At 60.5% G+C, this 9,540-nt stretch overlaps 1 protein-coding gene across 6 annotated transcripts in view; it reads left to right on the top strand.

The window, feature by feature from the left end:
- KIF1A (kinesin family member 1A) overlaps positions 1-9,540 on the top strand; it is a 74,525-nt gene that overhangs the window by 26,908 nt on the left and 38,077 nt on the right. For 5 of the 6 annotated variants that reach the window (XM_015561934.1, XM_015561936.1, XM_015561935.1 and 2 more), the window contains exons 9-17: positions 543-608; positions 1,323-1,340; positions 3,212-3,287; positions 3,990-4,068; positions 4,912-5,054; positions 5,488-5,514; positions 6,733-6,944; positions 7,729-7,808; positions 8,074-8,149. In XM_015561934.1, the coding sequence (XP_015417420.1) occupies positions 543-608; positions 1,323-1,340; positions 3,212-3,287; positions 3,990-4,068; positions 4,912-5,054; positions 5,488-5,514; positions 6,733-6,944; positions 7,729-7,808; positions 8,074-8,149 (777 nt within the window). The remainder of the gene's footprint in view (positions 1-542; positions 609-1,322; positions 1,341-3,211; positions 3,288-3,989; positions 4,069-4,911; positions 5,055-5,487; positions 5,515-6,732; positions 6,945-7,728; positions 7,809-8,073; positions 8,150-9,540) is intronic. The other variant, XM_015561939.1, reaches the window with a different exon arrangement.

Genomic DNA, 9,540 nt, shown 5'->3' with positions numbered 1-9,540 from the left:
TGGGTGGGGGGGCACAGGTGAGGAGATGGGAGAAGGCCAGCAGGCAGACAACCTGGCAGGAAAGCTGGGCCCTCTGTGGGCCCCACAGCACCTCGCCACTGGGGTCTGCGCTTTCCCACCAGGAGAACACAGGCTGCGAGGCAGCTGTGGGAGGGGCAGTGAGCTGGCCGGCCATGGTCCTGCAGGGATTCCTCTGGTCAAGCAGTCTTGAGTGTCAGGAAAGAGAATTTTTGTTTCCCTGAGCCCCCATTTGGTCCCCACTGTTACCTGATGGATGGGATGGGGCTCTGGAAATGTTTCGGGGGGGGGGGGCACGTGTGGGGAGTTACTAGGATTTCTAGGAAGCCCAGGAGAACCCTGGACAAACTGCACTCCCTGCCCGGCCAGGTGGGCCTCGGATCAGCCTCCTGTCGGAGGCTCCCATACCACCTAAAAGCCTAAAGGGTCAACAGTCCTGGCTGGGTGGTCTCAGCCCACCCCACATGGGTCAGGCCCCAGGCTCCCGAGGCTTCCTAATGTCCCGACCATCTTCTCCACCACAGGAGGGAGCCAATATCAACAAGTCCTTGACTACACTGGGGAAGGTCATCTCTGCTCTGGCTGAAATGGTGAGTGGGCTCGGGCTTATAGGATGAGGCTGATGGGGTAGACCATGGAGGGGCCATCCTGTCCTGCTTTCCTCAAGGGATGCTGGGAGCCTGTCGGGGTTCTAGGGAAGCCCAGAAGATGTAGGTGGGGTGTCACTAGGCTACAGATGGAGTCACTTCCTAAAGCCTCAGTGTCCCCACCTGTAAAATTGGGGTGAGTTCTATTCCTCCCAGGGCCCTTTGCAGGGTCACCATGAGCTTTGGTGAGCTTGTTGGCGGGCGTCCTTCTTGGAGGGCAGGACTGTGTCAGCTTTGACCTCAGTTAGCCCCACCCGGGCCATCCTCCAGGAGGGAGCCCATGGCCCTTGGAGCTGAGAGACTGGTTTTGATGGGCCCCACAGGGCAGGCAGTATTGCCCACTCACCAAGACACCCAGGCCTTCAGCCAGGGATGGGCAAATCTCCAGAGACCCTGCCCCCCTCTGAAGGTGTTGATGGAGGGAAGGGCTGATGCGGGGGAGCAGGCTGAGAGGCTGTCCTATCATTTGGTCTGACTCTCAGGCCCAGCTTAGGGTGGCCAGCGATGGCCGGGCGGCGAGTGATGGACGCCTGGCACGTGCTCAGGCCTTCCCTGCTCCTTTGCCCTCTGGAGCCAGCCCGTCCCCCTCTCCTCGCACACCCTGGGGCCCCAGTCTCGCTCCAGGTCCTCAGACTCTTTCTGTCTTTTCCTTTTCAGGACTCTGGGCCCAATAAGGTGAGCTGCTTGCTTCAGTTCCGGTGGGGAGGCGTCTTCAGTCCTTGATGGGGAGGGGCTAGAAGCAAACAGTGCCCTTAGCTCAGGCTACCCTCGCGAAGGCTGCGGCAGTAGAATTCACCCCTTCATTTGTGCACTTACCCAGCAAACACATTGCGCCCAACTCTGAGCTAGGCAATGAGCTAGGAGAGCAACACAGGCCTTCTGGGGCCTGGGCAGTGCAGGAGGCAGATAATGAAACAGATAAGGAAGAATATAGGGGTGGGCAAAAGTAGGTTTATAGTTGTGAGTGTGAAACAGTTACTAAAGCTATTGTAATAGTCATAGCCTGCATGTCTTTTTCCATATGAACAACTGTGTTGACCTTCTAGGAATAAGACGGTGCGGGCTGGGAAGGCCGAGGAGAGGGAGGGCGGTGGGTGGTTCTGGGAGTTGCTGAGCATGGCAGAGCAAGGGCTGCTGGTGGGTGGACGGGCACTGGTGAGGGAGCAGCAAAAGTCAAAGGTGAAGTAACTGAGTGATTGTAGGGCATCCTACATTTGGCAACAAGGACAAATGTGGCAGAGATTCAGCCTCAGGAACTAACTAAAGAAGAGTAGGAATGCAGTTTTTCACCCACCAAGTTTCCAAAGGAGAAAAGGAAGCCCCAAGTACTGACGGCTTGGAGCTCAAACCGGCTGACAGAGCCGGCCCAGCGTTCCTGAAACCCCCTTTGACAGCGAGTCTCTAGAGCTTCCACCGTTTGTCCCCTGAGAGTTGTGGAGCTCCTCTTGGGGATCATCCTAAAAAACAATGATGAATGTGTTGCCCCCAGAGAAATGGCCCGGCCCCTTGTAGGGGCACCTGTGAGTGTCCATGGGAGGGGCTCTGGGGGCAGGGGCCATGCCCATTGGCCACTATGGGGGCTCCACAAATATTTTTTAAAAATCCTCTCCCAAGGATATTTTCCCATTGATTTTTAGAGAGTGGAAGGGAGGGAGGAGGGGTGGGGAATAGAGACAGAGAGAGAGAAACATCGATGTGAGGGAGACACATCAATTGGTTGTCTCCTGCACATGCCCTGACCGGGGCCAGGGAGTGAGCCTGGAACCCAGTGCTCTTGACGGGGAATTGAACCCAAGACCCTTTGGTCCAAGGGCCGAGAAACCCAGCTAGGGCCACAAATACTTCTTAAGCAGCTGTGCGCGTAAAAGAGCGACACTGGAAAGTAACTGGATATTAATGATTAGTGGAGTCACTACGTCAGTCACGGCGGGTCCACCGCGGTGGTTCTCGCAGCCATTATATGGGCTGGCGTCCACATTTTGAGTGGATTTGCCTTGCTAGAGGAGTAAAGAGCCACTGGGGTAGACAGTGTGGAGGGTGCTTCTTAACGGGAGGGAGGGGCACAGGTATGAAAGCAGGGCTTGCAATCTGGCTTCTGAAGGGAGGTGGGAAGTTTGATGGACATGGAGGGTGACATGGAAGGGAGCGGTAAGCTGAGGGGCTGGCAGAGGCCGGATGCCACACTTCGAAGTGGGGTCTTTTATTTCAGTCAGCAGAGCCACTGCTAGTGTTTGAGGAGGGGCTCAGATGGGCCCTTCTGACAGGGAGGAGGGCGATACACCAGCCAGGACATCAGCACGCCTGGGCTCACGTCCCGCTGTGCGACCCAGACACGGTGGGGATGAGGGATCTGAGGGAGGTGCAGCAAGTCGCTGATTCCAGCCCTGGGGGAGGCGCCTGGCGGGGCACCCTGGGTCCAGGTGTGGAGAAGTCTTTGAGCTGGCCCAGCCCTGCCCCCCACGGCAACCTTGGCTTTGGGGACCACCTGTGCTTGCCCCTCGTCCTCCATGAGTTCAGGGTTGACCTTGAATGTTCCTCCCGCACAGAACAAGAAAAAGAAGAAGACAGATTTCATTCCCTACCGAGATTCTGTGCTGACCTGGCTCCTCAGGGAGAACCTGGGTGAGGACTGGAGGGTTCGCCCAACCCTGGGGTTCTAACTCCCAGCCTGGGCCACTGCCCCGTCTCCCTGCCTGGAGGGGTGCCCAGCCACCAGGAGGCCTAGTTCCTTTCTGGGCCACGACTGAGGTGAACCTGGGGCGTCCTTCCAGAGGGCCTGGGACAGTGGTCAGAGAAAGGTTATTGACAGCAAGTGTGGGGAACCAGGATGGTCCATGGGCCACAGAATCCACCCACCCATGTCAGGGTTCCTGGTTCGGGCCTGTGACACCCAGACCAAGTACCCACTCCTCTCTGGGCCTTGGTTTCCCCTTCTATGACAGGGATCCGGGACTCTGCTTGCTGGGTTTTGGGGAGCTGCCATAAATCACCCCTTCTCCTCTCTGCCTGAGTTTGTAACCAGTAGCAGTAGATGGGGAGATGGAGACTGAAATGCCTCTCACCCAAATATAAACTCGGGTCCTCCCCAGCGGGGGAAGTTGATGTCTAGGGAGATAGACTGAGTCTTGGGCTGGCCTGATGAACATAGACAGCGGATCCCCGGCCTTTCTCGGCTGCATCCTAGAGCCCCTCTGTGCCACCCAGTTGGCCCATGATTCTGTTTACCTCTCTGAGTCTCAGCCCCCAGCTGTAAATGTAGGAGGGGACCGAGAGGGGAGAACAAGGCCGTGGGCTGACCTGCACGGCCTGGTCTTCTTCCCACAGGTGGGAACTCGAGGACGGCAATGGTGGCGGCCCTGAGCCCCGCAGACATCAACTACGACGAGACCCTGAGCACGCTGAGGTGTGTTCTTGAGGGAGGCGGGCCCTGCGCCCCAACCATGCTCGGGTGGGAATGATCCCTCCCTGCCCAAGTCAGGAACACCTGTGAGAGTGGTGCCTCTTGGGGAGGTCATTTCACCTGGGACTCCTTGAGGCTCCAATTGCTGTCAGGGGTGCCTGGGTCTCCATGGGACCATTGCATTCCCATAACCCTTTGGGGTACACTTTGGGGCTACGAGTGGCCAAGGGCCCTCGTGCAAACGACTGGGAGAGCTGTGCTTGTGGGCTGAGCAGCTTGCAGTCCCTGTCAGTCATGAGAGCCACCGTGGATCTTTAATTAGCAGAGGGGTGAAGGTGTCTTAAAGGTCCCCCTGGCTGCAGGCAGGTACACTTCGGGATGGGGGGGCCTGGGCTCCTGCCCTGCAGGAGGCTGCCTAGCAGCCAGGTCAGCGTCTCGGGTCCTTTTGACTGAGCACCGCTGGTAGTAAAGAGAAAAAGGACACGGGGACACGCTCCCCTCTGCACCTACGTGTGCATTTGTTGAGCAAGGCTCAGGCTCAGACAGGCAAACACGTGGATGTTCTCACATCCCCCACGGGCTCCCTCCACCCTGGAACCGAGGTCCAGGAGCCCAGGCCTCTCCATAGGGAGAAGATGCCACCCCATCCCTTCTCCTGGGGCCTAGGTTTCCCTAAGTGGGTGAGCTAGGGCAGGGTGACCCCACCTGTAGGTCTCTGGGAAATGGCCCCATTGACTCCCAGTGGGGTGACTCTGCTCTGTCCAAGCCCCAGGCTCTTGCTCCACTCCCCCCCAAACCCTTGGGCCTGCCAGCATGGGCAAGCCCACAGCTCCCTCTGCTGCCCAGGTACGCGGACCGGGCTAAGCAGATCCGCTGTAATGCCGTCATCAACGAGGACCCCAACAACAAGCTGATCCGTGAGCTGAAGGATGAGGTGACCCGGCTGCGGGACCTGCTGTATGCCCAGGGTCTTGGGGACATCACCGACAGTGAGTATCTGCGTCCACCTATCCTGGGCAGGGGGACCAGGCTGTGGGTCCCCAGGGACCTCCTGGGCCAGCCTGGCCTCCCTCCTGGGATTCCCTCCTGGACTGGAGTGGGTCAGGCTGCCACCGAGGTCCCTCTGACCCAGTCCCAGCCCCTGCCTTGTTCCTGGCAGAGCTGCCCTGGATGGGAGGCCTGGGTACTGGCCTTGGCCTGGGGGGACCGCATGGTTTGGTGCTGGCCCAAGCAGGCCGAAGATGGTCTCCCCAGAAGCCATGTTGGCATGCCACGGGTGCGGTGGTCCCTGTGTCCCTGCTGAAGACCAGAGCTGCCTGCCTGATGCCCGGCCTGGGACGGGCAGCCCCGGACTCTCGAGACAAACCTCTTCTTCTGTTTCTCTGTCTCTCCTCCCTCCCCCATGCCTCCGCCCCCCCTTAGCCAACACTGTGCCCGGAGGACCCAAATGTGTGTATCCCCTTGCTGCTCTCTGTGCATCCCTGCTTCTGCCACCTGCCCTCAGGGTGTGGGGCAGCCCAGCGGGAGGGGCGAGGCCCAGGGACAGCGGGGAGGGGCAAGCTCACCCCCTCTTTAGGGGCTGGGACAACAGCCCTCTCACAGGTGCCCTTCTGGTAGATTTGGGGTCACATCCCTGTGTATATGAAGCACCAGGGAGGCAAGGGGCTGCCAAGGCCTCTTCAGACTAAAAGTGTCTGGGTTCAGGCTGCTGGCCCCCATGTGCCCCAGAGGCCTGGGGAGTCCCGAGTGTCAGTGCTGGAGGCCCGGTCCATCCCTGGCTCCTGGCCCCAACCTCTCTCGGGGCCTTCATGCCCCAAGGCCCTTTCCCTCTGGAAATGCCAAGAGTCTGGTTGCTGCCAGATCCTCCCCACCTGTGACCCCTGCTGGCCTTGGGCCTGGCTCCCTGAGCAAGGGCACAGTTCAGTGCCTCCCGACCCCAAGGGTGGAGGGGCCCTCGGCTTCCCTGGTACCCTGTGCTGTCCCGTTTGCTGCTGCTTTGCTCCACGTCTGCTTCTGCCAGGAGGGGCCTAGGGGGTGTCACAGCCCCAACTCTGGGGCCTTCAGGGCCCTGGTCTGGCTGGGGCTCCCTAGGTGCCCAGTGCTGGGATACTCCATGCTCAGAGCAGCCTCTCGGGGTTGGAGGAGTAGGGGCTTCCTGAAGGGTCCCTCCAGGGGTGGACAGCACAGCTTGACCCGAAGCTCAGAGATGCATTGTGGGCCAGGTGAGGGGTGGGCAGAGGGTGGCGACCACAGCAGAAAGGATGAGCACAAGTGTCAGGGCCCAGTGATGGTGAAGGGAAGTGGACAGGGCGGGAGATGCAACCATGGAGCTCATGCAGCTCAGGTTCAGAGGCTGCAAGGCAGCCTGGGTGGTGCGGGTTTGGCATGCAGGTGCCGGGAACGCAGAGAGGCCTTGGCCCAGGGCAGGGGAGTGGAGCGAGGGGCTCTGGGGGTCCCGATGGTGCTGTGCTGCTGCGGGAGAGGGTGGGCGGGGGGGCCGGGCCCATCGTGTGGGGTGACAGGTGGCCTTGCATGTGTTGCCCGGCGCCTGGCAGCTGCGCCTCACTAATAGTTTGTTTTCTGCCTCTCTTCGCCCACCTCCCAACTCGTGTCTCTTTTCTCTCCCTCCCGTCTGTCTGCCCGCCTCTCCCTCCCTTCCTCCCGTAGACCTGTCTGACCTTGACAACAATGACCATAACTGTGGCTGGGCGGAGTTGAGTCAAGCCCCTGACAATCTCTCCACAGTGACCAATGCCCTGGTGGGCATGAGCCCCTCATCCTCGCTCTCGGCCCTGTCCAGCCGCGCGGCCTCTGTGTCCAGCCTGCATGAGCGCCTCTTGTTTGCCCCGGGCAGTGAGGAGGCCATCGAAAGGCTGAAGGTGAGGGCAGGGCCAGAGTGGGCACCAGGCCCTGGGAAACTGAACTTGGAGCCCTGGGCATGGCCTTGCCTCCCGGGGGAGGCCCCCTCCTCTGGGCCCAGGGCCGAGCCCTCTTGTTAAAGGCAGGAGGTGGGGCCGTGCCACGGGTGCCCCCTCCATCTGTCACTGCTCTCCACCCAGCACCACGGGGCCCTACTTGCTGACAGGGTGGTGGGTGTCCTTGGGGCTCTGCCTCCCCTCTTGGCTATTCTGTGGTTGCGAGCCTTTGCCCTCTGGTCCCCTTGTGCCCACAGCCACTCCCTCACCCCCTGCAAGAGCCAGGTTGGTTTTAGGTTTTCTGTCCTGTTTTCCTGGGTGCAGGGTGAGCCCAGACCTTGGAGACTGAAGGGTTTAGAGTTCAAAAGCACAGAGGCCAGCCTCCAGGCTGGGGTGGGGCAGCAGCGGGCGGGGGCCCTGGGCATAGGCCCACATGGGTGTTGGGGGCCCCCCCTGGGTGTGGGGCCCACCGGCGTGTGGGGCTGGAAGCAAACAGGAAGTGTTGATAGCATCTATGCATCAGAACCAGCCCACGCCTCTCCCTCCGGGGTCACTGTTTTTATTCCGTTCCCTGGGTGTGTCCAGAGGCAAGCACACGGTTTTGAGCTCACACTACCCCTCAGCCCTGGATCCTTCAGAAATCAAGCTCCAGCATGGACTGGGCACGGGGGTCTTGGTGCTCTGTAGCCCTGCTCGTCTCCCCTCTGCCTGGCCCCTGACCTCGCTCTGCTCTGTGTCGCCCCCCCAGGAGACAGAGAAGATCATAGCTGAACTCAACGAGACCTGGGAGGAAAAGCTTCGGCGGACAGAAGCCATCCGGATGGAGAGGTGGGTGGTGGGGACACAGGGCCAGCACAGTTCTGTGATCCAGTGTGGGCTCCGGCAGACCCATCCTCTCTCACCTGTGGTCCCACGGACCTGATCAGGTGATCTGTACCTCCAAGCAGACACCTTAACTCACTGACCAGATGGGTCACTGCCTGGGCTCTGCCTTGGACTATGTGGCCAGAGCACCACTGGCTCCCGGTCACTTGGGGGGAGGCAGGTCCTGTGGCCGCTTGAGGTTTGAGCTAACCCCCATTCTTCCCTCCAGGGAAGCCCTGCTGGCTGAGATGGGCGTGGCCATGAGGGAGGATGGTGGCACTCTGGGTGTGTTCTCTCCCAAAAAGGTAGGAGCAGGTCCCCGTTTTGTGGGGCCCGGCTTGAACAGGCCTGGGCCCCCTGCAGCCTTCGAGGGGGTCTCAGTCTTCTAGAAGGAGTGGGTGTACAGCAGGGGGTCCAGGCACTGAGGGCCCACACCCACCACAGACGGGCCATCCCTGTGTGAGACCCAGCCCCCCTCCTCAGGGCGGGGCATCCCTATAGCCTTGGGAAGTGGGCTGGGGTGCTCGTCAAGGTTAGGGTGACACTGGGAACCAGACTCAGGCTGGACCCTACCTGGAGCCTGTGCTGCCCACAGACAGGGAGGGGCCGGACACGGGGCTGGGAGTCAGCTCCCTCTCAGAGCTCAGCAGAGTGCATGCCCACCAGACCTTGTCTTAGGCAGGGTCTCAGGGTCTGCCAGCTGGGAGCCCTCCAACGGAGTCCCCACTCCGATGCTCAGATGGAGCACTTGGGGAAAAGTCTCTGATGATTCTAGTACCCAGACACCACCACCCACCCCAAAGATTGCCAGATCCTTCGAGCCCTTAGGAGCAGAGCTCCAAGCCAGGGGGCCTCCCTGGAGGCAGTGGTAGTGGCTCTCCAGGCCTTACCCCTGCCACCTTGTGGGTGAGGAGGCACTGGGCCTCTTCCCACAGTGCAGCCCCCAGTGGTCGGCTTTTCACCCCAGCTTTGTTTGGGGCAAATGGATTCTGTGTTTGCTAGTCTTTGAAGCCCCCGTTGAGCCACTGGGGGCTCCAAGGGAAGAGGAGCCGAGGGCATTGGTATGGTGGGCTCCCTGGAATGGGACCAGGCTTCTTGGGCTTCTGCCCCCACACAGTCCAGGCTGGGGGACAGTGCATGCTGACAGGCAGGAGGAAGGGGTGTTGGGGGGACCTGGGACAGAGTGGGGAGCAGACAGAGCCTTGATGGGGTCTTACTTCACATCCCTTCTGGGGAGGCCTTGGTTTTCTGGAGTGTGTTGTTCCTGGGCTGTTTCAGACCCTGCTCCTTCCTGGAGGGGTGGGGCGCCCGCAGGCTGGCTTGTGGAGCTGTGGGTGCAGGGGCCTCAGGGTGCTGGGTGCCCTGCAGTTCTTTTGCTTCATTGGTCGCCCTGGGTATGGAGGACGACCCTGGGGACCACTGCAGACACCTCCTCCTGAGAACCACAGTGTTCCTGGGACTCTGGGTCCCCTCACTTAGCCCAGCCAGCAAGCACAGCCCTTCCACACACGCCTGCTCCGGGCTGGGGTGGCTGGGGATGGTTTGTCCTAGAGTCTGATGATCAGGTCTTCACAGCCCTGCAACAGGCGCATGAGTGGGGTGCTGAGGGACTTAAAGCTCTGGGTGGGGACAGTGCGCCCCAAGGTGTCAGGTGGGAAACAGGAAGCCGTCCCAGCCTCTGCCTGTTGCAGGACTC

This window comes from Myotis davidii, unplaced genomic scaffold (genome assembly GCF_000327345.1).
Source record: "Myotis davidii unplaced genomic scaffold, ASM32734v1 scaffold370, whole genome shotgun sequence".
Lineage (NCBI taxonomy): Eukaryota > Metazoa > Chordata > Mammalia > Chiroptera > Vespertilionidae > Myotis > Myotis davidii.
The sequence above is the reverse complement of the archived record's forward strand: the minus strand, read 5'-3'. Positions and strand labels throughout refer to the sequence as shown.